Source organism: Alexandromys fortis, unplaced genomic scaffold, assembly GCF_014885135.2.
Source record: "Alexandromys fortis isolate MF-2015 unplaced genomic scaffold, M_Fortis_MF-2015_v1.1 scaffold_33, whole genome shotgun sequence".
In the NCBI taxonomy this organism is placed as follows: Eukaryota; Metazoa; Chordata; class Mammalia; order Rodentia; family Cricetidae; genus Alexandromys; species Alexandromys fortis.
In genome coordinates, this window is record NW_026067917.1 from 8,833,107 (window position 1) to 8,857,983 (window position 24,877).

At 40.8% G+C, this 24,877-nt stretch overlaps 1 protein-coding gene across 11 annotated transcripts in view; it reads left to right on the plus strand.

The window, feature by feature from the left end:
* Gtdc1 (glycosyltransferase like domain containing 1) overlaps nt 1–24,877 on the plus strand; it is a 401,452-nt gene that overhangs the window by 314,534 nt on the left and 62,041 nt on the right. For 10 of the 11 annotated variants that reach the window (XM_050139902.1, XM_050139903.1, XM_050139901.1 and 7 more), the window contains 3 exons: nt 2,718–2,788; nt 3,491–3,582; nt 8,085–9,212. The exons of the other annotated variant lie outside the window; for it this stretch is intronic. In XM_050139902.1, the coding sequence (XP_049995859.1) occupies nt 2,718–2,788; nt 3,491–3,582; nt 8,085–8,168 (247 nt within the window). In that variant the 3' untranslated portion in view covers nt 8,169–9,212. Of the gene's footprint in view, nt 1–2,717; nt 2,789–3,490; nt 3,583–8,084; nt 9,213–24,877 lie in introns of those variants that run through there. 11 annotated transcript variants of the gene reach the window in all.

Here is a 24,877-nt window from a genome sequence, read left to right on the forward strand (position 1 = left end):
TGAAATAGGGAATGCAGCAATCAGCAAAGAAAAAGGCATACCATCAGAGAGACTGTAACAGTCCAGTACATTATGGATGCATTCCTTGCTAGTTAAGTCACTATGGTAAAAATCCTTGGCAGGATTTTTTTCAATAGTTTATTCATGATGTTCATTATTATGAGTTGTAAAGAGTATGAGAATTTCATTTTTAAAATGTCTTATGGAATGTATCACTTTCTTAGATCTTGTAGACATGCTGTGGAAACCATAACATAAAATATGAGTTACTTACAATAACTAATTTTAATCCCATCTGCTAAGTATGACAACATTAGCATTTCCACTTAATTAAAGCACCCTTAAAGCAGCGATGTTTTAATCACTCCGTTTTATTTACTCTCCTCCGGTGTCACTTATAATTGTAACTTTTTATTTTTTAATAATGAGGGATTTTTTTTCTCCTTGCATCAGACAAAAAAAGTGCTGTCGATAATTAGCAGTCTTCTGTTATTAGTAGACTCAGGTGTCACAACTGTGTCTCATCCTCATTACAGTAAAAAATTTCACCTATCAGATTCATTATTGCTAGATAATGCGACTGAGAGCCTTTGCAGGCCCTCCAGAAAAGTAATTCAGCCAAGCAAAATTATCAGCTAATTATATTTAGAATCAAAAGCCCAACAACTATTTGCAGATAAATTGTATGAATTGAAGTGAATAGATCTGAATATTAAGATTCATAGATTTAGCTGATGATTTGTTAATTGGAATAAAAAGGTCATTTACTAGTCATTTTAACAATAGATCAATTGGAACCCTATTTATTATTTAACTGGTAGTGCATAAGGATCGAAATAATGAATAATTGTATTATCATGAGTGTTTTTCAGAATAGCAAAATATGAAGAACTTATGAGGATGTTGTGTGATTTATTTTTAAATGTTATAGACTTGTTTGTATATTTTAAAATGTAATCCCAAGCTAAATATTAACACTAGTATTTTAACAAGTCCAAAACTAGCTGAAAGAGATTGTTCTGCTTTAATGAATTAGAACTTTGACTATGGATTAGATGACTATTTGCAAAAAAAAAAATAAATAAATAAAATAAAAACTAAAATCTAGGTGGTGGTTTTTTTTTAAATTTTTTTATGTAACATCAAATAATGCTGTTCCCATCTTATTGTATGGCGTGTTCATTGGTAGAGACATTTTGATCATAGGGTATTATATACTCATACAACGACTTGAAATGTAAGTCAGCCTGTAATGATTTTCTTTTAGTGTACAGAATGATTCAAATTCATTATTAAAAAGCAGATAATATGCACTTTCTGAAATGCCTGTGATTTCTCTCTTAACTTATGTAATTATAAAAGAATGTTCATATGTATTTGCTTTACCGTTGGCACAGCATTTTAGAACCGAGTGACTTCAGACACCGTGCATATTTTCCTTTGGTTCGTGAAGTACATCACAGGCTGATATGCTCAAAAGTTTTCTTAATGATTCGTACTGCAGCACAGCGTAGTTTATAGCTGTGCTTATGAGACGTGCACGTGCAGAAAAGGGTTAGAGTGCTCGTCTTCTCGGTGATCGTTGGTCCCTGAAACCTTTGCATGTCTACCGTGCTTTATAAAAACTTAGCATTTTTCCAGAATTGGAGCTCCAAGTCAATACTTTCCCTTTATACTAATTTCAGTTTAACATAATAAAAATAGGGAAAACATCCCCCACTTCAAAACAGTTTAAATTGCATGTACTCTGTCACTGTAAATAAACAAGGTAAACATTGACATGACTTCAGATCATTCTTGGACCGAAAAAAAAATCTGCAGTTCAAAATAAATTCTGCCTTTGGTCAACATTTTGGATGCAATTCAAAGTTTCTCATAAAATAAACATATTTTAAAGAGTGTTTTGAATTTCACTGCATAATTTCTAGCCAACAGAAATGACAGTGGTATCTTCAAGGTTTGAGATATGTCAGATCAATAGCCATTGTGCAAACCTAGCAAGACTGCAAGGGGCTATGCCTTCCCTCTGCTTAGCCCCTACCACTGCCACAGGGAGAAAAGCTCCTGTAGATGCTCCCTGGGGAAACTCACACTGCAGAACTTTGTGTTTGTTTAATAGTGAAAGTATTCTTTCCTGATAAAATAGAAAGTAAGCCGAATTTTTCGTGAGAAAAGCAAAATTAAAATAATCTGAACAAGAGTTTTTCCACAAAGGGAGAGTTTTACATCTGCATAATAACAAATTGTTTCAAAGCCTGAGCTTGAAATGAAAATGCCCCATCACAACAGATTGTAAATTTTTTTCCCTGTGCTTTTAAAAGTGCCTCGATCATTTCTACGGCTTCCCTGCTAAAGTATTTGCTATTTTATTTAAACATTTTTTGAAAAATGAACATTCTGAGGCTTTGCAGCATTATTAGGAAAAGCTGCCCATACTTTCCCATGCTGTTGAATGTGTTTATCTGCTGATTATAAAATGTGTTAAACAGTATTTTAGAAACAACGGAAATGCAGCGCTGCGCTGTGATTAATTCAGTGAACAAAGCATATGCTGCCGGTTCTGTCCCATGGAAGTCGGGCGTGATCAATAAAATCTTGCAAAGAGCAACTCTGGCGTTTAGGGGTGTACTGCCGACCATGGTTTTTGTCCCACATAGCTCCCCTCTGACTGATGCTGTGCCTGCTCTACCCTTGACCCCTCTCTGACGTCTCTGCAGGTTGGAAGCTGTGTACTGTGGCTGCTACCCACTTTGTCCCAAAGACTTGGTTTATCCTGAAATATTTCCAGGTAGCTACTTTCATGTGCTTTTTCTTTGTTGTGATTTAATACAGGATCCATGCTAAACTAAAAGTTTGAAAATAAACTTGAGTAGGAGCAATTGTTTATTTGGCAAGTCAACATGTTAGTGTTAAGGAAAAAATTTATGTGTTTTAATACATTAGAGTAAGCTTATATTTACCATCTGTTCTTTTAAGATAACAAAAAAAGCAAGTTTTCAAATAGCATTCTTCATTGTTAGCATACACATCTCATAATGACGGATTTTTATAAGCAGGTCAGTACTGCTGCAATTGCTAACAGATTTTTTTTTAATGATACACACAGAGAAAATTCAAGGATTGAAAGTCATAGCAAATTCTTTAAACAATTGACTAGTTAATAATATGCAACTGTTGGACAGAGTGCATCCAGCTATCGTACTGGTTCTCTGAAAAATTCTCATCACTAAATACATCACATATGCATTGTGCTACATTAGAATAATGTATTTTAATCACCCAGAGGAAATGTCTAAACAGCACAACTACACAGTCTTATTTAGCATTAAACATCCTTGTGAGCTGAGGTAACCTTATAAAATCATGCTTAAATAATGTAAAACATGAGGCGGCACAGAGCAATATGCATTTTTAATTAGTAAAGTGACTAATATCGAGTGTGTGCTTTGAGGTTTTTGTTTCATTAAAAATGTATCTGTTTTTCCTGCAGCTGAGTATCTGTATTCCACACCTGAACAGCTTTCAAAGAGGCTCCAGAGTTTCTGCAAGAGACCAGATATTATAAGAAAACATCTTTATAAGGTAGCTATTGAGAAGAAATTTACGTGATAGAAATGCCACATTTAAATACAAAGAATTTTTTAAAAAAAAAAAGCATCTAATTAACATACTAATGTTTAAAGGAAACATGCTAGGGAGGGTATTGGTTGTTACACTAACAAGGATTAATTAAACTGGATGCTGGTTGTATTAACCTAGGTCTTAGGAAATACGTGCACTTCATGCACAGTACATGGTTTCTTTTTAATTTATTGTTTTCTAAGATGACTGTCCTGTACATTTAGCCCCAAGAGGCTTATAAAAATGAACCTGGATTAATGTAACTCATTAGTTGAAAAGGAAGTAAAGGGAAGATTCCACAATTATACTAATAAGGATAAGCCTTTCTTCCCATCATAATGAAATCCTAAGTGCTCAGAAATGTAAGGGAATGACATTAGTGAAGTTTGCTGCTGATTGAACTACACACATAAAGACAGACAGCTTTCAGAAGTTTTATTCCCCCACCCCACAGTCTATGCAAAATGGGCACACAAAATTCTTAGTATATTTAGAGTCAGATCCATGGGTCTCAGCTCAAAATGTCAAGGCAAATGGTTTATATGAATAGCACCACCCGTACTCACCTCCTCTTCCCTTACCTGAATCAAGCATCCTAAATTATAGAAATAGCACAAAAGGCCCCTACTGGAAATGTAAGTAGCTAAAGTGGGATCTGCTCTCTGGGCTCCAGAGGTGGCTCTAGGCCATGAGGAACTCACTTCCTCATGTCCTTTGACTGTAGTGTCTTCATTTTATTAAGGTTAGCAAAGTTTACAATCTAGCACTTTTATAGTACAGAATCTTTTCATTTTCTATGTTAATATATAGCCTTCAGCATGAAATACACTCCTCTGCCTTTATTTATTCAAGGCCTAAAATACATATTTACATGTTGATACTTGAAAAACATGACTTTATTTCTCCAGGAAACAGTTAAACCTCAACAAAAAAAGGAAGAGAACCAAAAATGCAATTTAACACCCAATTTCAAGCTCATTATCTTTCATTGTCTATTAACTTGGCAATGGTTCAGAAGGTAGCTCATAATGGTTTAAAATGCTGACTGAACAGTTCCAGGCTTCAGTGTCAATGCCGGAGCCCAGAACTGTTGTATCATGCATGGGAAGCCTCGCAAAGAGTGGGCCTCCAAGGCTCACTCCAGCGTTCACTCAGTCCAAAGCCCAGTAGAGCTCTCGTTTACGTCCACCACGCATGTGATAGGCAGGCAGAGCATGCAGGCTACGAAGTTAAGGAAATACAAATTTTGGTACAAGTGGATTCTTGCTATATTTGTGATGTGAACTTATTTCTTTGTTTTCACAGGTAAAATATCAACTCTTTGTTATATTTGGGAATTTGGATGAAGTGTTTATAAATCTGTTATACCATCAAAATTTTTTTGTTTTAATGTTGGTTCAGGTCAAGTTCTCCTAGCCCTATTACACTTCATCGGAGTCTTCAACTCTTTCACAAGGCCTGCAACAGTTGTCTGTAGTTAGAAAAAAGCAGATTTCTAGCTGACCTTTCTCAATAGAATTACTACCCTTCTGAGATATAATGTTTATTTGACAAATAATGGAAAAATTTTAAAAGAATGTTAGCTTGTTGTATGATGTTAATATACAAAATTCTTGACATACTTAAAAATGGCTCATAACTAAACTGCTACATTTTAACTCTCCCAGATAACTTTAGTTTTTACATGATAAACCTTGCAACTCAATGTTTTATAAATTAGTAATCTATAAGAATTTACATGTGTATTTTAAGTACTTTTGCAATGAATTTTTTTTTGTTTTAAATCTATGATATGCCTTAATATATGCCCTCATTGGAAAATGTTAGTGATATTGTATCTAAAAATTATTCTCAAAATTTAAAGTAAGTTATCTAAAATTACAAGAAACCAAGAGCAGTAAGACTAATGGCCCATCATGAGGCACTGGATTAAAAACCCTAGGAATGGACTCAAGTCTGGTTTGTTATACTAAAACAGGTCAAACTATTAAGAATGGATGTGTCCAAAAGGTATGAAAAGCATAAGCTACAGTCTTGTCTCCAGTTCTGTCTTGTCCCTGTCCCAGTCTCAGGTGGCACCTGCTCTCCTGAGCAGATGATGGAGACGTGCTTCCCTCCAGGACAGCTCTGCTTACTTGTGCAATGGAAAAGGACCCTTCATGTGTTTGGAAAAAGAGTACAAAGGCTTTTTTTAAAAAATGCTCTTTTTTTTCTTCCTTTTTTTCTTTTATTATTTTACTTCTTCTGTTGGACAGTTGTGTTTGCTTTTATAAAGCATATACTCCTAAGTCTGAGAGGACAGAATGTCATTGGATTCCTTCATTTGTTCCTTTTACATTTTACGCCTTTTCTTGTTGTTGCTAAAGGTTCATGTTCAACATCATTCCAACACTGTACCATCTAGAGTTTCAGGCCTGTGAGGTTTAAATATTTATCCCCCTCCCCCGTGTGTATGTGTGCATGTGCAGGTGTCTCACGCTCACACACATACACACTTAAAGATCATTGGAAAAATCTAATACATGTAAAAAAGTAAATGCTTCTTAATAATCTTAAAATCTAAACCTTTTTATCACTTTAAAAAATCTAAAATCTACTTCTTAAAAAATTTACATGCATAAATTACATACAGGTTTTGACTATAACATTTTTTCTAACATTAACCTGTATCTTGCTCCAGGTAGAAAATTAATTAACCGTGTACTTCTGTGGGGGGAAAAAAAAGTTTGATTTCTCTCGCAGTAAGAGCTCTTCTGGACCCATCAGCCTACTGGACATGGGGTTTCAGTTCCAGTGCAACGCCAGTGGCACTGACGTTTTACACCGACAGTAGCACTTTTCCAGAGGCCAGCCTGGATGGAAGTCGCACTTTTGGCCTTGATTTTAGTCCATGACTCTCTGAAACACTCTAACAATTGTGTGAGACTAGCACATTGTGCTTCATCATAACTTCACATTGTGCTTCATCATAACTTTTTATCCTTTTCTTTTTAAGTGCTTTGGAAAAAAAGAGATAGTCCCTTATTATCAGTATTGAAAACAGAGCAAGAATATGGCCAGTGTGCAGGGTAGAGACCCGTGCTCACAGCAGAGACCTCATTTCTATCCTGTTCTTCATTTGCTTTGACTTACAAACTGGGCAGTGGTGGTGAGTGTGTGTAGTATGTGTGTGCTGTGTCTGTGTGAATACAAGTGTCTGTGTGTATATGTGTGTCTTGTATGTATGTATGTATCTGTGTATACGTGTGTCAGTCTGTGTATCTCTGTGCGTGTGTGTGCTTGCACTTGGGAAAAGGAGGAAAGTGTCCTTGTGCTCTGGGGGAGTCACCTGTAGTTTCCCAATGTTTTCAGAAATAACTGTTGATCTTTTACTCTGTCCTTTTTAAATTGTTCAGCAGTTGAGAGCTACAAACTCTATTATTTGGAGGAAAGAATTTTCAGATTTTTGTCTAAAACTAATTCCAAGCAATGATTGTGCTTACAAAGCAGACTCGATGCCCAGAAAAGCCATTTGCAATGGTCTTAATTATGTCAAACTACATTCATCCAAACCACAACCAAGCTTTTTCTAAGTCCCTTTAAGAGACTGTCACTCTGGAGTCCCCTTTAAATTAGAGCAGGGAGTCTAGATATGGATAAGGTGGATGTCACCAGCATTAACGCGACTCTAAAATCTTACTTTTTCCTGAGAAAATGAAAAGATTTATAGTGCTCTCTCAAGAGCTTATAGAATCTCTAAGCTACACCTGCAAAATATTATGCAGGTTCTGTGTCTTTCTCTCCTTCTTCTGTCTCCCATATACCTTCCTCCTCCCCTCCCATCTTCTCCTCTCCTCCTTTTGTCTTCCCTTACCATGATTTTGTATGGTTTGTCTCTGCTTTGGTCCGTTTAACTTGGTTGAGATTTTGTCATTCTCCTTAGGTAAATACTTGGCTTGTGGGTTACTTATCTGCAGATCTAGAAGTTTTTTTTTTTTTTTTTCCCAACCATAATAGCATTTTTCCCCGAGGAAGTGCTATAATGAAATAATGAATAAAACCCATTTGGCAATATAAAGCACCTTATAAATTCCATGTACTAGTGAGGGCATTTATCTTGTGCCCTTGCTCCTTAAGGGTAAAACTCACATGGTAAAGCTGTTTATTGAGAGTTCCATATACCTTCTGTGTGTGAAAGTTCAAAGACAGGTGGTCACCTTCTAAGAGCCATCATGCATGTCGTAAACTGAGGGATGTGTGCAGCAGTTTCCCCAAGTGCAAACTGCTCCCTCTTCCAGCTGAAGCCAGTGCTGTCTTAAACCAGCCAGAAGCCAGGCTTTTCTGGAGTGATCCATGGAGCTTGGTGGCTTGGGAGTTGTAGCTAGAGAGATGAGGCAAGTTTGCAGTGTGAGTTTTCAGCCGTCTCTCATTTCAGGGCCTGCGCTTCTTCACTGCTTTCTAATCTCTCCTCCCCCTTGTTGCAGGGTGAAGTGGCTCCATTTTCTTGGGCAGCCCTACATGGCAAATTCAGGTCTCTGCTCACAACAGAACCCAGGGAAGATTTGTGACAGATGGGGCTAAGTCACAAACTTGCAGCCTAAGGCAGAATCTGAAGAACTTTCCAGAGTGTGCCCATATTTACCTGATCAGAGAGAAAAGAAAATCTGCAGAGGAAGCCGAGCCTGGCTGCTTGTCATAGCTGACACAGAGCCATCTGCCACAAACCTGTGGCGGCTTCAGATCTCCAATCCCTGCCACCACCCCAACTCAAATTAAATACAGATTCCTAGAGACGTTATGATGGTTACACATGTCCTCGGCATCACATGTAGGAGACTGTTCAAAAAAAAATATGTGGCCTGTTGTATAACCGCACTCATGTGTCCCATATGTGGTGCCGCATTGAATTTCCGGTTGAATCTGTTTTTATCCTTTGTACTGGATGACATGGTGCCTGAATTCTTTCTTTCTGCCGACACGATGGCAGCCAAACTGCAGCTTCAAACACTCACACTTGGCTGAGTTTCTACCTGGGTTGCCAGGTTATCATCGGAGCCTTCTTGTGTCCTCAAAGGGCCACAGGGCCTAGAAGGAGGATCAGAATGCTCCTGAACTAATTGGGCAGCCATCTCAAAGCTGCTGTAGGCAAAGGGCTGCTTTAGCACTTTTCTTTTAGCAAATTAATGACTCTCTGGCACAGGGATTTTTAAGTGAAGGTATTAATAAGGGGTCTGGCAGGTATTCCCATGATTCCCAGAGTTTCATTTGCATTTAATTAATCTTAAAGAAACTTGCAAGATAAACAGCTGTAATGTGGACAAACATGGCAGACACAGTGAGTGAAGGCCTCTCATCCATAAAATGAACACGAGATACTTGTTCTACATTTTCTTCTTATGGGTAAAAATAGAGAAATCAAAATGCTTCTGACAAAGCCATAATTTGGTACAAATATTCTTCAAAAATATTTGCATCCAACTACAAATATATTCTTTCTGTGATAAGTCACTTATGATTCTTGTAGTCAAGCTGCTCTGTTTGTTGGTGTAAAGATATTTTAAATGTCTGGATTGTAAAATAAATTTTTAATAAACTACCCGCTGTAATTTTAATTAGCATATTCATTTGCGTTTAAGTGTGTGCACCTATCTGTTTCTTACTGAATGCTGCCTTGTGTCAGAGAAGACAGAATACGATTGTCTCTTCTAAGGATGAACAAGGATCTGAGCTGCAAATGTTTGTTACATATTATGACATTTCCAAGACTTTCTTTGCATTCTGGAAAGCAGGAGGTAAACATTTGTAGTCATTAAGGTAAAGTCTGTTGATAAACCATCTTCTGTTTACTGCCAGGTAAATTGTAACTTCCTTGCCTATTGAAATGGAAAACTTCTATGTAATGCAGAGTGAGGAAAAGCCAGAGAGGTGACTAGACTAGGGCCAACCCTGGGTCTCTGTTCTCTAGAGGAGCTGGGTGGTCTAGCAAGCATCCAAGATGGAGCAGATGGTTGCACTAAAGTCCTACAGAGTCCTTGTGATGGGTATCAAATTAGAAATCAGAAAATCAGTCAGGGTTAGGGAGCCATGCACGGTCCTCAGGGTAAAGGCAGTCATGTAGACCAGTGGCCTAGGAAGGAAATCCCTGAGAGCTGGGAGTTTCAGAGCAGGAAATGGAAGCAGCAGAAAGAAACCTAGCTGTCTGTGGGTAGACTCATGCCTGTCTACTATGAGAACCACAGCAGGTGGGACCACTATGCCACTGGCTTTTTGTCCTTGCCTACAAGGAGGCCACTAGACAAAGATACCCCACCCCGTTCATAAAGGGCCCAGAAGCTCTCAGAAGTCCCACCTTGTCTTAATCTTTGGAGTAAGGAATCTAGTAGGGATGGTTCATTTGAGAGCAAAACAGAAGATATCATTGTAAATAAGAAGCTCATAGATACATCTCTTGGGCAAGGTTTTACTTTATACCCTCTAATGAAATGATGTAGCCAGAAAGATACTTTTCACAGGTGGCCAAGAAAAGATACTTGGTTTCTCTGGTTTTCTGTGGTTCTTTTTCACTGGTTAATAGGAAGAAATTGAATCTCTTCAGAGAGTATGTCCCAAATATTTAAATATCTTCCTCCTTTTTTTTTTTCCCCAAATAAGATCTGCCATTCCCCAAGTTCATCTCAAACTCACTGTGTAGCCCAGTGTGGCCTTGGGCCTCCTGTCCTTCTGCCTCAACCTCCAAGTATTAGGATTGCAGGTATCCACCACTGCAGCTTGTGTGATGCCAGGCCATTGGAACCCAGAGCTTTGGCAATGCAAGGCAAACTCTACCAACCAAACTACATCCCTAACCCCATTTTCCCGATTGGAGGCAACTGTGATAGTGATGCTGCACATAACCCGTGCATGGAATTTCTCCTTCACTCAAATTCAAATCAACTTTTGCTGTTGGGTGTGCTCATCATTCCCCACAGGCTACAGATTTACAGTATAGTTGCCACTTAGGAAAAGCTATGCACGCACAGTCAGTATTGGCGCCTCGAAGTCATAAAACGTTCGGTCGATGCACAGTTCTGAACATTGTTAAAGGCACATCTGTATCTCTGTGTGCACATCTGTACTTCCCAATTGCTATGACATGCTGAGTGCGGTGCTAACAAGTTAGCCAGCACTTGAAGTCAGTGGATAACTGGGAATAGAGTTGACTCATAATTATGTTAGAAGAGAGGCTAAGTAATTCCCGTAGTTCCTGGTTTTAGTATGTTGTTGTTTTGTTTGTTTGTTTGTTTTTGAAACTTTTGCTCTTTTATAGGTACTTTTAGTTTTTGTTTCTTTTTTAAATTTTAAATAGCTTTAAAGTCTAGCTATTATCAAATATGACACAGCGTCTAAGGTACTTGCCTTCTATCTACACACTCTCTGTTTCTCTCAACGGGTAATACAATATGTAGTTCTTAACCTCATCAATATGCCAGTATTGACAGAATAAATCAAAAGATTATCAAAACATCCCCGTTTGGCAGGCATCTTTCAAATACGGTTAAGCTGGATGCCCTGCTCTTAGTCACAGGTCTTCAGGCATACCACATAGAGGGGACAGCAGAACCTATAATGAGGTGGAGACTCTCAGCTGTAGAAGGCCACATGGATTAATTCCAACACCTTGAAATGCATCTGGGAGCAAAGACTTCATTTTAGTGGAAAGTGTTAATTATATTTGATATTTTTAAAAGTAAAATCTGTTTTTGAGAAAGCATCTGCTACCCAGAAATATCATGAGCCACAAAAAAGATTTCATAGAAGCCCTAAGTTACTTCCAAGGGTGATGGAATCCGTCTTCAGATGTTTCCCCCCCGATGTCCTTTAATGCTGGCATGGTCTGTGGTTTTTACTCTTCTACAGGATCTTAACAAGCCTCACCTTAAGTGCCTCTCACTCCAGGAGAAAACTGGAGTGCTTGTCATCAGATGTTATATTAACAATGAAGAGAGTGGAGAGCCTATATTATAAACATCACCATAGACGTGTTGCATCTTAAGCCATGAATTGAGATACAGGCCATCTTCCCTTAAAGCTTTCACTAAAATGCAACTGAGACCGTTTTAAAACAAGCAGTTCTACCTGCTGCTCAAAGAAGGTAAATATGTGGTTAAAATATTGCACAAAACGACAAGAGTTAGCACCAACTTTACAGCTGCCCCTTGGGAATTCTGGTGGGAAGGGGACAACCCTGCAGTAGAAGCACATTCCCTCTGTAGCTAACAACCTCCTCTACAGGGGAAGCTCATTGGCTCAGAAAGGCTTATTATTACTTTTGCTTTCTGCCTCTTTGTGTGTCTTAAATATTATTGTTGTTATTATGGGCTGTGCCTTCTGACTGGAGTTATAATTCATTTCCACTGGGAAACGAGTGGTCAGGACTCCTTGCCCACCAGCTTTAACAGTCTGACTTCCTGAGTAGGAAAACCATTATTTTTCCCACAGAAAGTGATCAAAACTGCTCAGACTTCTAATTAGGCATGAGAAGGTGTCTCTCTACTTTCCAGAAGGCTAGGACTTGATTTTAACCTAGACACAAATCATATTATGGACAAAGTCAGACTTCGCTATCCTTGGGTTCCCTAAACTTTTTTGCCTTGAACATGCAGCTCTTCCTAGCAGCTCTTCCACTGACGTTCAACCCAGAGACTGAATTGATGGCTTAAGGGATAATCTGTAGTGCTTCTTGAGCTCCCTATCTCTTACTGTGTTTGAATACATACTGTAGAGTGTTCGATGTCACTCTTACAGGGAAAACGTACTTGTGTGACTTGGGGGGGGGGGAGAGCAATGGAGTCATTTGTATTTGAAGTTTTAATGTTCACAGTATCAATTCACAATTGAGAAAATTAAACCATACCAGCATATTTAGTAACCAGAATACATTAGAGTTACAGAAAGACAAAGAATTTGATCTTTGAGGAAGCATCAAGTTCAAATTGCATTACTCACTTGAACCCCTAATTTGATTTCTCTTGCCTCCAGACAAAAGGCTACATGGATAAGAGGCACATGAGAGACCATGAAGTGCGGCCAATGTGCTTTTATGATTGCTTTTATCTGGTCTTTAAGGGGGCATTGAACGTGCATGGTGTCTGTCACAATCTCCACCATTCTCTCTTCTTACATTTGCTGGATTCATCTGTGTGGTTCTCTTGTCAAGAATTTGTCTCTATGGCCTCTCAGGTTAATTCACACGTGGAAAACTGCGGCCCTAAGGGGACACTGCCCTGCTTTAAGTCCTGTGGAGGCAGAGTCCTATCTGGGACTCAGATGTTTCCAAGCTCTTTCTTGAATTTATGTTTGGTTCCATTGGTCAAGTCCTACAAAGAAGGGGAAGTAGAAAATGTGTATCTTCATCTGTTGGCTTGCTGTTTTCTCCTGCCTCTGGCTATCAGAAGGAGCATGGAGCACTAAGTCGCTAGTATCTCCCCTCACAGACATATTCCTGCTTCTTCTGACCATGCATGAATTCTAAATGAACAATAGGAGAGCAATGCAAAAGCATTTCTGGCGCTAGAGCCTCCCAGTGGGACCTGTAATATTTCTGAACTGACCCGCCTCTGTTGTCTTTAAAATCTACAAGGATGAAGTTGCGCGTCCCCGAGCTGTGAAAGGCGGTCCCACATTCTCTCGGAGGGCCAGGGCTGACAAGGAAGGCTGATACTGTGGCACCTTAGTTATGCAGGGCTGAGCCTGCTTCCTCTCACCCCAGTAGATAACCCAGGAACAACATCCTGGGACGTATTTCCCCAGGAAGAAAAAGAACGGAGGAGTAACTTTAAAAGAAGCTACTTCTGATATGGTATTAGACTCTAATTCATAGGGAAATTTATGCCTGAGATATGAATTTCTGAAAATAGAGGGTTTTTTTAAATGAAAACACTGACACATCCTTAATTATAGAGTGATAAATACCAATGGCATATTATCTTCTGATATTTCCTTACACAGATATCAAAGCATGCAGCTGCTTTTGAAAACTGATAATCAAGTACAATGTAAGTCTATTACATCGTGTTCTCACAGCCCACCCCTACCACGCAGCACGATGGAGGCCTGAACAGCGAGAGGCAGAGCCGGTGCTAGCAGAAACCTAACTGAACAAGTTAGCTTTGAATTGTAACTTAAGAATCGCAGTCAAACCAAAATGCCCGCCCTTGCCAGGAAAGGCATTCCAAAGAGCATGCCAAGAAAAAGGCTGTTGCTTCAGGATTATGGAGCAGTTCTGAAAAGACCGAAGAACTTAGTGATCAGTCAGCGAATGCGAGTAGTTAACTATACAGCCGGAGGATGCCAAAAACTTACAGAGCATCAGTAGTGGAGTGGGGAAGCAGAGTAGGGTTTGACCAGAAAGTCCTAAGTTCCTTGCTCCATTTTTCCCCTCCTTTCAGTCCAGGCAGCAGAGAGAAAGAATCACGGTCAAAGAAAAGTATGTGGAGAAATGTGGGGGGTAGAAGAGGAAATGAAGGTTAAACAAGGCCAATATGATTCAGAATGAAAGGGAGGGAGGAAGTATAAGGAGCCAGCTGCAATTACTAACGTTACATTAAGAAGAGCTGAAAATGAGAGGGGGAGTTCTGGGTATTTTACTAAGTGGATTAATGTCCTCTTCCCTGAGTGTCTGAACTTGCTGATTTTAATTTATTTGGTACAGGGATTTATTGTGAAATTCTTAATGGGAGCAGGGGATAAATAAGGGCCGTTATAAACTCAAAACTAGGAAAGAGGAATGGAGTTTGAAGCTACGGACAAAGTTGAGTGTTTTAAAACAAAGTATTTAGTCCATACAAGAACTTAAAGAGAAATAAGACGTACATTCAAAAAAGAAACAGAAATTCCCTACCGATGTGTGAAGCCAAGGATCCTGAGTGACTTAAGAGCTGGTTTTAATGCCATTCTCCTTTCTCCACCCATTAAACACTGAAGAAATCTTCACTCTGGCATCTAGAAACCTATTCATGAGCATCATTTGTTAATATAAACTGAGTCCTGCCCTGCTCTTCAGTGGGTGGTAAGAACTAACAACTGGCCTAAATCAAGGGCCGCGGGGTGATGCTGTAAGAAAAAGCAGTCTCGTGATTTGCTCTTTTTTTTTTTCCCTTACTTATGTTTCTGAGGGATACCACCAGAAGATGCAGAGTGTGTGGTTAGCTCCCAGCAATGGATGCTAAAGAGGTTCTGTACCATTCGCCTAAAGATGCGCCAGAAAGTGGGGAGTGGAAAAAACCCCGTGTGATTTGCTTCTCTGGCATTTGTTAGCCTCCTAGTCTACTCATGGGGAGCGAGAAAACTGCATCTCAGTCTCCAATAGCTGAAGAAACTTACCCGGTTGTGTTTTATCCCAGCTGCAGGACTGTCGTCTGGCTGCAACTAGTCCACATACATCTTGGTTCGGGCATTTGCCTGCCCAATAATGTCAGGATCATTTAAATTGAAATTATGCATCAGAAGGTATTTAAGAATTACTGATATGCAGCTATTAATCTTGAATGCTAATGGAACGATTTGGGGTGTGGGCAAATCACTTAACTGGAACCACATGAAAAAGCACTTGGAATTTTTTTTTTTTCCTAAAGCACTATGGGGAAAGCTGGTATTGTTGGGACAAAATACAATAGAAAAGTAGGAGAAGCTAATCCTGGGAGGGGAGAGGTTAGGAAAATGACCAAGGAGCCCTGTGGCCTTGCCGCCTTCAGCGTGGCTCGTCGTTGTGCAGGCAGACCAACCCCTCTGCTTCCGAACTGATACAGGAGTGCCAGAAAACCCAGGGGGAACACAGAGGTCATTTACCCTATTTTAGTATTGGCCATCGTGCAGGACTAGAGGCTTGAATCATGGTAAGCCAGGAGCCTCGGAGTCTGCACAACTTACCTTCTCTGCAGAACTCAGGACATGGCAGAGTGACCTCTAACTTAAATCCCAGGGGCAGGGTGGCGATTGTTTCGGGATCATAATCAATTAAAAGAAAAAAGGAAAAAGAGTGTCCTTTTGCCATTTGATCCAAAGAGCCACGGAGAATTTGTGGGCTGGTGCTTGCAGCTACGTTCCCTGGATTTTCCGTCTGATGGCTTTGCCCCTTTATTTCTAGTGTGATGATACCAGGCCAATAAAATGAAATATACAGAATTGCAAAACAATGTGTGTATGTGTGTGTTGCATGGGTATTTATTACTAAAGATAAATTGCAACACTTTAAGCACCAAATTTTAAAACTTAAAAACGCATGAATAATGAAGTTTTAAAGCAACCAAGTGTGCTGGAGCGGAGTATTTATAGTCTTTTCTGTAAGAGGTTCCCCAGACCTCTGGGTGCATCAGCAAACTGTCCTCCTACACCATCGAGTGTGCAGCTGCGATTTGGCCCCAGGCACCACCTACCCATAGTCTCTACCTCATGCATTTTACATTGCACACATTATAAATGGGGGAGCCCCCCCCCCTTGGTGTTCAGTGTTTCCTTTTGTCGCGACCATCAGCTGACACTTGGAAAATGTAGCATACAGTTTTGTGTGTCTTTAATCTGTAATTAAGGATCCCTTGTCCGGGGCTTGCCACCTCTGTCCTCCCTCCCTCCCTCCCTCCTTCCCAGCTCCAAGTCTACCCACGGTGGGGTCTAACCCGTGCTGCAGTCTGAGACTTTCCTGGCCGAGCTGCAGGACACCCCGCCCGCGAGTGCTGACGACCGAGCCCTGCCGTGGTCCCCCGGCTCTGCAGCGCAGGCCTGGGGTCGCCGGTAGCAGGGCGCCACCGGGGACCAGATGGTTTCCGCCCTGGACAACGCGCTCGTTTCGGCGCAAAAGGGCGAGGGCGGGAGGCACCTTGGCTCTGGGAAAGCAGGGCACCGGAGAGTTTCCGCGTCCCGCTGCCCTAGCAAGCGCACGGTGGGGCACCTCAGCCGCTGGAGCCCGCGGGGCCGCAGTGGAGACGCGAGCCCGGGCGCCCGGCGTTCCACCGACTCCGGCTTCAGCATCCCTGCTCCGTGGCACTGTGCTGGGTTCCGGTGTGGCTATGTTCGGCCTTCGGAGCGTGAATCTGAAGATGCACTAAGCAGACAACCGCTGCTTTCTACACACACACACTTGTTTAAAGTTTGACCTACGCAGTCCACGGAGGAGATGGGCGATGGGCATGAGGATTCTGCTGCAAAGGTTCTGGGCTATACGTTTAAAACACTCCTCTCCACTCTGGCATTGTCAGAGTCTGATTTAAATCACATGCCCAGAACGAGTGTTGTTGGGTTTGTTTTTGTGGGAGTTTTTTGTTGTTGTTGTTGTTGTTGTTGTTTGTTGTTTGTTTGTTCGGGGCTTTCCCCCCCACAATCCACATCATGCCTGCATATTGGGAATTATAAACTGTGTTTCCCTACCTGTCCACCGCGGGTTGTATAGGAGGACGAGGACATGGAGTATTTAAAGCAGTTTGTTTGGTCAGTCTTTTCGAAGCAGCCCATTGATTTGTTCTTCAATCGCTCTAAGTCTGGGGAAAGTAGAGAAATTATGTTTAGTATTTTGAGACTTCTGATGGATTAAAAAGCTTTTCGAAACAAGTGCTGTGTATCATACCACTTTTGAGTGTGACGTTTGAGTGTGATATGTTTGAGTGTGCAGGTTAAAGGCACAAGAGAAGGGAAAAGGGTACCCATTCCCTGACACCGACAGTGGTCTTTTCTTTCCCATCCCATGTAGCCTGCATTACACTGTAAATAGTCTATACCTGGTACGTAATATAGCTCCCTGCTTTTTCACCAAAAATAGGGGTGTATGCAAAAGTAATTGATACACGACACCAACTGTTACCCAGTTGACCCACAGGGCCCATGACCATCTCTGATATCACTCGAGATTTTTCCCCCCAGATTATTTGAAATGTTTCTCGAATTATAGATTCAAGATATAAATAGATTGGCTAAAGTGTGAGAAAAATCTGTGTTCTATACCTCGACAAAGAGGCTGGAAGAGGGTGGCCTCCAAGAGCCTACCTACCCCAAGAGAGCTGCCCAAGAAATCGTGGTGAGCGTACTTAGAGGAAACAAAGATGATGGGGCTTTCAGAGTCATGAAACTGATGGGAATAGCTGCTCCATTATTTATTCACCACAGCGAACTTTGCACATCTTAGAATAGTGTGTGGAAGCTAATCACCTTCTATTTTGTACATTGGAATAGCAGATGCATCTCCCTTCCAAACGAGCTGAAGGGTTAAGCTACCATTTAGAAAAAAAAAAAAAGTCTCAGGAAATGACACTAAGATCTGATACATTTCCTTTTCTCTCTGGAGGAAAATATCTGTACATATATTGATATCATGACAGCGTTTCTCCTTCGGAGCAGAGGCTCCAAACCAGTTCTCNTCGGAGCAGAAGCTCCAAACCAGTTCTCGCGCGCGCGCGCGCGTGTGTGTGTGTGTGTGTGTGTGTGTCTGTGGTGTGTGTGCTTAAAACTGATAGACACTTTCACTACGATGAAAGCTGTCAAAGCAATGAAGGGGAACTTCTTTTAACTCCATAATAGCAGGTTACATAGTAAATGAACACCGATGGTCAAATAGCCAATTGTGGAATAAATATCCGTTGTTTACAGAGAGGTGTTAAATGAGCCTTTGGAGTACTAAGGATTAGGCCAGCTAAGCTACAATTTGTTCTTCAACCCATTATGCCTTCCCTTCAACAGGCCGGGGCCACTGTAGGTGGCAAGCATACAGAGCATGTTTCTCTGTTGATTTTAGTTTGCTTTATTTCAATGCACACTGTTGTTTACTTTTTAAAATTTAAATAAATGTCAGCATTGTATAATTTCTATGTTAACAAAGCAGTGAGCAAAATCCCTTGTATGTTTATAAAATATTATTGTTTAATTCACATAGTTTAGAAATTCCAAATGTTGAGAATAGGAAGGAGGCCAAATACCATCTGTTTATAACTCTGATGCATCGTAATATGTGTACTTTTAAAAGGAGTTTGGTCAATCACGCCACTATTTTATCTGCTCAGAATATGGTGAAGATTTAAAATGTAATTTACAGGATTACTTTTAGCATGTTGCACCCAACTGTGAGTTGTAAAGAAATCACTGTCTTCTGTCTCCTTCAGATGAGTCATGTGACGGCCCCAATTAATGGGGGCTGTTAAACGTGGCACTTTTGCTTAGCTGCAGCATTAGTCTAACTTCGGCTCAGTCCACATTCTTGATGCTGATTTAAAAAAAAAAAAAACTCCAAGGACAAATGAAATAAAGAAACTCTTGGCTGTGTCTTTCTGCCAGGAGATAGTGACTTAGCATGGGTGGCAGGGGATGGTAGCTAATAATTAGGGAACAAGAGCCCTGGGAAGTCACCTGTGAAACATCCTTCGCTAGTCTGTTGAAGACAGCATTTGACACTGCCTGAATTTAAAGTGGTATTTTCCTGTCCCTGAAACTTCTTATTTAACTTACCTTTTATTTCAGATCTATCTAATTACATACCGTGGAACAGAGGGAAGTACACTGCCTTAGAATACATGATCAAGGGTGTACTTGGTTGGCTGGCTGGCTGGCTGGTTGGTTGGTTGGTTGGTGTTGGCTTCTTTGTTTTGTTTTTGTAAATTACAAGCTCAACTTGTTTCAGTTAAAAACCCTGTTCAAACTAGAAAGAGTAGAGAACCTGAGAGCCTTCTGCTACAGACAACTATAGTTTTGAAGACCAGCGCCATGGTCTGTCTCTCTCCTTCTCTCTCACTCACTCAAAGGGGGAGTCAAAGATGAAGCCAGATGTCCTGAAGAGGGCTTGGGGAACATGATAAAATGATTGTGACGCTATGGATTGTCACAAGGTAAAATGTGTAAGGGGCTGAGTCTTGAAATGTTCTATAGATAGCTCCTGCAGAAACATGACAGCAAGCTCCCATCAACTGGGCACATTCTGGATGTCTGACCTTCTCCCCGAGCACTCAGTGAGAGCAGTGTTGCAAGGGGGTGTTCTTATGCTCTTCAGTAATATCTGTTTCCTCGAACATTTTAGTTTGGTAGCTCAGTCTAAAATTACACCAACGTAGACGACTTAGCTATACATAGCTAAGAACAGTGGGAATACGTTATCGAAGAAAACACACTGACCTATATATACTGTGTTTCCTACTTAAATCTTACATGTTCAAAAAGCCATTCTCCTTTCATATCGATTGAATCTTTATGTTCTAGAAATAAAAGGCTCCTCTGAGAAAATGTCCAAGTGTGTGGGGGGGGGGGGTGGGGCAGACAGGAAGATGGGAGAGATAAAAATGGAAGTGGAGGAAGACAACTCAAGATGGCATTAGAGTAAAATGATTTTAGATGCTTTGCGTGGGTAAGACCTCATTATTAGGAGTGTCATCACTGCCTGGATTGTTACATTCAGGTATCAAGCAACTGAAGGAAGCTCCCAAGGGAGCCTATTGGATGTACGTGGGCCAGTTTTCAAATTCAGAGTTCTTTAGTAAGCTTGTACTGTGTGTCCATACTCACATCGTGGGAGACAGCAAAGAAGGCCTCTTGAAGAGTTTGCAGTTTAGAAGCGAGTCCCCAGAACATGAGATGGATACGGCTGTATAATGTTGCCTTCCATACCTATGAAAACAACGATGATTTTTAAATGGATGAATTATTTGCACGTGCCTTTCCTTCTGAATCCTTTGTCTGGCAGTTAATTCCTAAACAAGGGAAAGAGGCCATACGATGAATAAATTCTTTAGCACTACCCCATCGAATAAACTGCAGTGCATATGATCAGTACTGAAATTAGCAGGTAGGTGTCCAAGTCTTGATCTCTTTAGACCCAGTGTAGAGCCCTAGTAAGGACCCACCTTGTGCATATATAACCCATTGCTGCAGTTGTATGATCTTGATGGAGCATATATATATACATATATAAATATAAATACATAAATATAAGTATATATTATGTATGTCATATTTAAATAGGGTAAAATATAAAAGAAAGAAACAAAAAAAGATATAAGCAACTAGCTCCTTCTAATTACTCTAAAGCGTGCTAGAAGGTTTGTCTTGTCTTGCTTTTTATAAATAATCTGACCTGAACAAAAGTACATCGAGGACTTCAACTAAACAAACAATAAAAGATAGCTATATGGATGACATATTGATACAAGGATAAAAACACACAACAAAACCACCCATTTTAAAAATGAAGATAAATTTAATAACGCATAGTAAATAATAAATGCTCTTCCACTTCGCGTGACAGCTCATGAAGGGGAAAACCCACGTGGAGTCTACAAGGAAATGGAAAAGGCTGGATATCACGGTGTCATTAACTGTTTGCTCTTTTTAGCTTAAAGGAGAGAGAAATGGGATAGGACTTATTTTCATTCAGACCCCAGTAACCTTAGAAATGAAATCTGACTCGACAAAAGAAATACAAGGAGGAGCTGGAGAGACGGCTCAGAAGTTAGAACTGCCCTTGCAGAGGACCTGCATTCAATTCCCAACATCCACACTGAGTGGGAGCCCACTCCTACTGGGAACTGTAGCTCTAGTGAATCTGATGCCCTCCTCTGGCCACCTCATGTACCCACACATGTGTGTGTATGCATGTATATGTATATATATTTTTATATATGTACATACATATGTATATATACATACATACACACTGGTTTTTTGAAACAGGCTTTCTCAGTGTAGCCTTGCATGTGTATGTATGTGTGTGTGTATATATATATAAAATTCTAAAAATAAAAAGAAAACTTGAAGAAATAAAAGGAATCCTGGTTGTTCTCCAGCTAGAGACTGCAGTTGGCCACACTGACCGCTGTACCCCAATATCTGCTCCTTTGTTCTTTGCTTTTTGTGAGAATACCTTCACGGGTTTTAGGAAGCTGGGTTCTTGCCCGTTCTGTTGTCCACTGTAAGGCAGGCACTCTATGGTCCTTGTGTAGCTCCGTGCATTTTGATGGGATTTTTCAGCTGCCGTCTGACTTAGGCTTTATAATACCCTATGATGTAGGTAACGTAGATCATAAGTCAGATTTCAGCAAGCAACTCTCGACTACACTGCTGCTAAGTCACAAAGCTGGGTCTAGATGCTCTGCCGTGTGTCATGCGCTTTCCCCCTTTCACTGAGGATTCCGTAGTCCCTACTCCCTGGAATCGAGTGTACACAATCATGACTTTGCAGATATAGGAGGATAATAATTGGGAGGAGAAAACAGTGGCCTTTAGCTTTTTCAGTGACAAGAAGAAGAACAAGCTTTTAAAGCACTCCCTTTCTGCTTAAGAAGTGTGTCAAAAATTATATTATATAAAACAAAAATAAATTCAAAGTCTATGATGGTACTCTTGGGTTTTTCACATTTTTAAAGTTTTTTTTTATTTTATGTCTGTAGATGCATACTTGCATGGCATATATGTCTGCACCATGTGCATGCAGGCTCATGGAAGTTGGAAGAGGGCACCCCCTGGAACTGAACTTACACGTGTATGGGTTGGTGCTGGGAATCAAACCTGGATCCTCTGCAAGAGCAAGTCCTCTTAAACGTACCATCTTCTCCAGCCCAACTCTTGGGTTTTAAAGAATAGAGATCCCAAGCAACCTCTAGCGCTCCTCTGAATAGAACATGAAGAGTTACTTGGCCTCAGAAATGAGTAGGAATTTGAGGAGGCTAGAAAACCTGGGAGGGAGGGGGGAAAAAAGATCACAGAATGGAAAAGCAGTAGCCAGAACTGAGTTTACATGCCCGACAGCGAGTTCTGCTTGTGGGATAGAGATGCCTTTGCGTTCTTTCTGCTAGAGGGGTACATTACCCACAGTGTTTAGCTTGGCTCCCGAGTGTGTCTCCTGGGAGATTCCTGATCCTGTCAAGTTGATGATGAAGACTCACCATCACAGCTTCCTAGTTTCCATTGCTCCTGGGCTGCCTACCAATCCAAAGCCACATGCTCTGCCCCCTTGGTTTGTTTTTCTCACAGGCAAAAATGTAGCAAGACAGGCTCGATGGACTTGCTCAGTGGAGAAAACCAACGCTTTTGAATAGTAAGAAATCTACCTGCAGAATAACTGTCTTCCTAATCTGTCTCCTGACTTGTTCGATTCCCTTTAGTCAGCCTCGTGAGGTTTCTCACTGAAGGGCTCAGCAGTCCAGCTACCACATCCCTACAGTATCTCTTTCAAACACAGAACTGGTATTTTCTTACTTGTATCTTTCTGCAGTCAAGGGAAGGGTTGGTGAGAAATCTTCCAGAAGGATTCTCACCCAGAACTGATCATCATGGATGTACACAATGGAAGCAGCGGAGAAGGAGGTGGTTCTAGCACTCCAAAGCTGAGGGAGGAGATTGCAAGTTCAGGACCAGCCAAGGCTACACAGAGAGTTCTACTACAGGCTAGCCTGAGCTATGTAGTGAGATCTTGCTAAACAAACAAAACACTGTCAAGAGACGGAGAAGCGATAACATGAGTGTAGGGGTCAAGACCAGGATGGGGAACCCCACAGAAAAAGCTGACCCAAACTAGTGGGAGTCACTGACTTTGGACAGACAACCAGGAAACCTGAAAAAGACTGATGTAGCCCGCCTGAAAGCGGGTGACAGTGCGTGGCTTGGGAAGTTTGAGGTGCCATTGGCGGTGGGACCAGGAGCAATCACTAATGAATAATCTGACTTTTTCTATGAAGAGAAAGCTTGCTCAGCCTAGACGGGCGGGGCTTTGGTCCTCCCTCAACGTGGTGGTAATGATATGAAAGAATTCCTTGATGCCCTATGGGAGGCCTTACCCTCTCTAAGGAGCAGATGGGAGGAAGGGGGAGAGGCAGGGGGAGAGCTTGAGGAGAAGGAGGGGAACTGGGATTAGTATGTAAAATAAAATAGTGAAAACACCTGAATCCTGAGGCACATGGATAAGATAGATGGATCACAAGCAACATTAAGACATGTTCGCCAAGAGGAGAAGGCGGAGATGGCTGTGAGGTGAGCAGCCCTACTGCTGCACAGCTTACAGCAAATACTTATGTCTGCTTCGGTCCTATTCGGCCTCTACTATGTGCAAAGACTTTTGATAAAGCATATTTTGTTACAGCCAGGCATAGCGGCACATGCCTTCAATCCCAACACTCTGGAAGCAGAGAGAGGCTGTGTTCTCTGGAAGTTCGAGACCGGCCTGGTCTAGGTAAAGGGTCCCAAGACAGCCAGGGCTACATAGAAAGATCCTGTCTTCAAATTAAAACTGTATTAAATTATAAATAAATGATATTTGTTGTAACTACTACTGGGACCATTTGAACTTTAGAGTTTTGGGTGAATATAAATACCATTTGCTCTTTCTCTCAAGTTTTTATATAGTTTTTACATTTTATTTATTAATATAAACAAAAATTCTTGAGTCTTAAAAATGTATTTTTGCCATTCTAGTTGTCAAAATTAGTTTCTTTGTTTTTGTTTTGGTTTTGTTTTATTTTGTTTTTGTTTTTGTTTTGTTTTTTTGAGACAGAGTTTCTTTGTGTAGACCTGGTTGTCCTGGAACTTGCTCTATAGACCAGACTAGCCTCGAACTCATAGATCTGCCTGCCTCTGCCTCTCAACTTATCTAATAATAATTTCCCAAATAGAGTTAATGTCTTGCTTTACACCTGTTCGTATAATCTCTATTCATCCATTCATTCATTCAGCAGTTCATTTAGGTTGTGTTTCGTGTTTTAATGGAAGCCATGGATTAGTAAGAAAAGGCCCAAATACAAAGAGCATTTATATAAGCTCAGACTAAAGCAACCTTTCTATTTAGAACATCATTAAGACGAAGCCATGGAAGAGAATGAGGCTGACATGGATGTGTCCCACCTTCGTGTTTGATGCCAGGATTCTCCATCTCCCGGTATGGTTTTCTCCACTTCTTATATTCTACAGAGTCTTGCCTAGGCAAGGAAAGACAGGCAGTGAAAACTGGGAGGAAAAGGAGAGAGAACAGAAGTTCAAAAGATTAAATTGCATGGGGAGGTTATCTTGATAGGAGAGTGGAATTTGAAGACAAATATAATGGAGCAGAAGCAGCTGTTGTGTGTTTGCTTCTGAGTGGGGGTGGGGGGAGGGAGTGAGGGCAGCCATGGAGATGGTGCCCTTCACAGCGCTCTGTGGAAAAAAAAAAAAAGTTGAGTTTCTTTGAAATTTGTGTTTGGCCTATGCACTGCTGTGTGTGTTCTGAACCATGATGCTGTCCCGTGGGTTATTACCACATACCACAGCTCTAGTTGATTGTCAGTGACAGGTGTTAAGTCACACT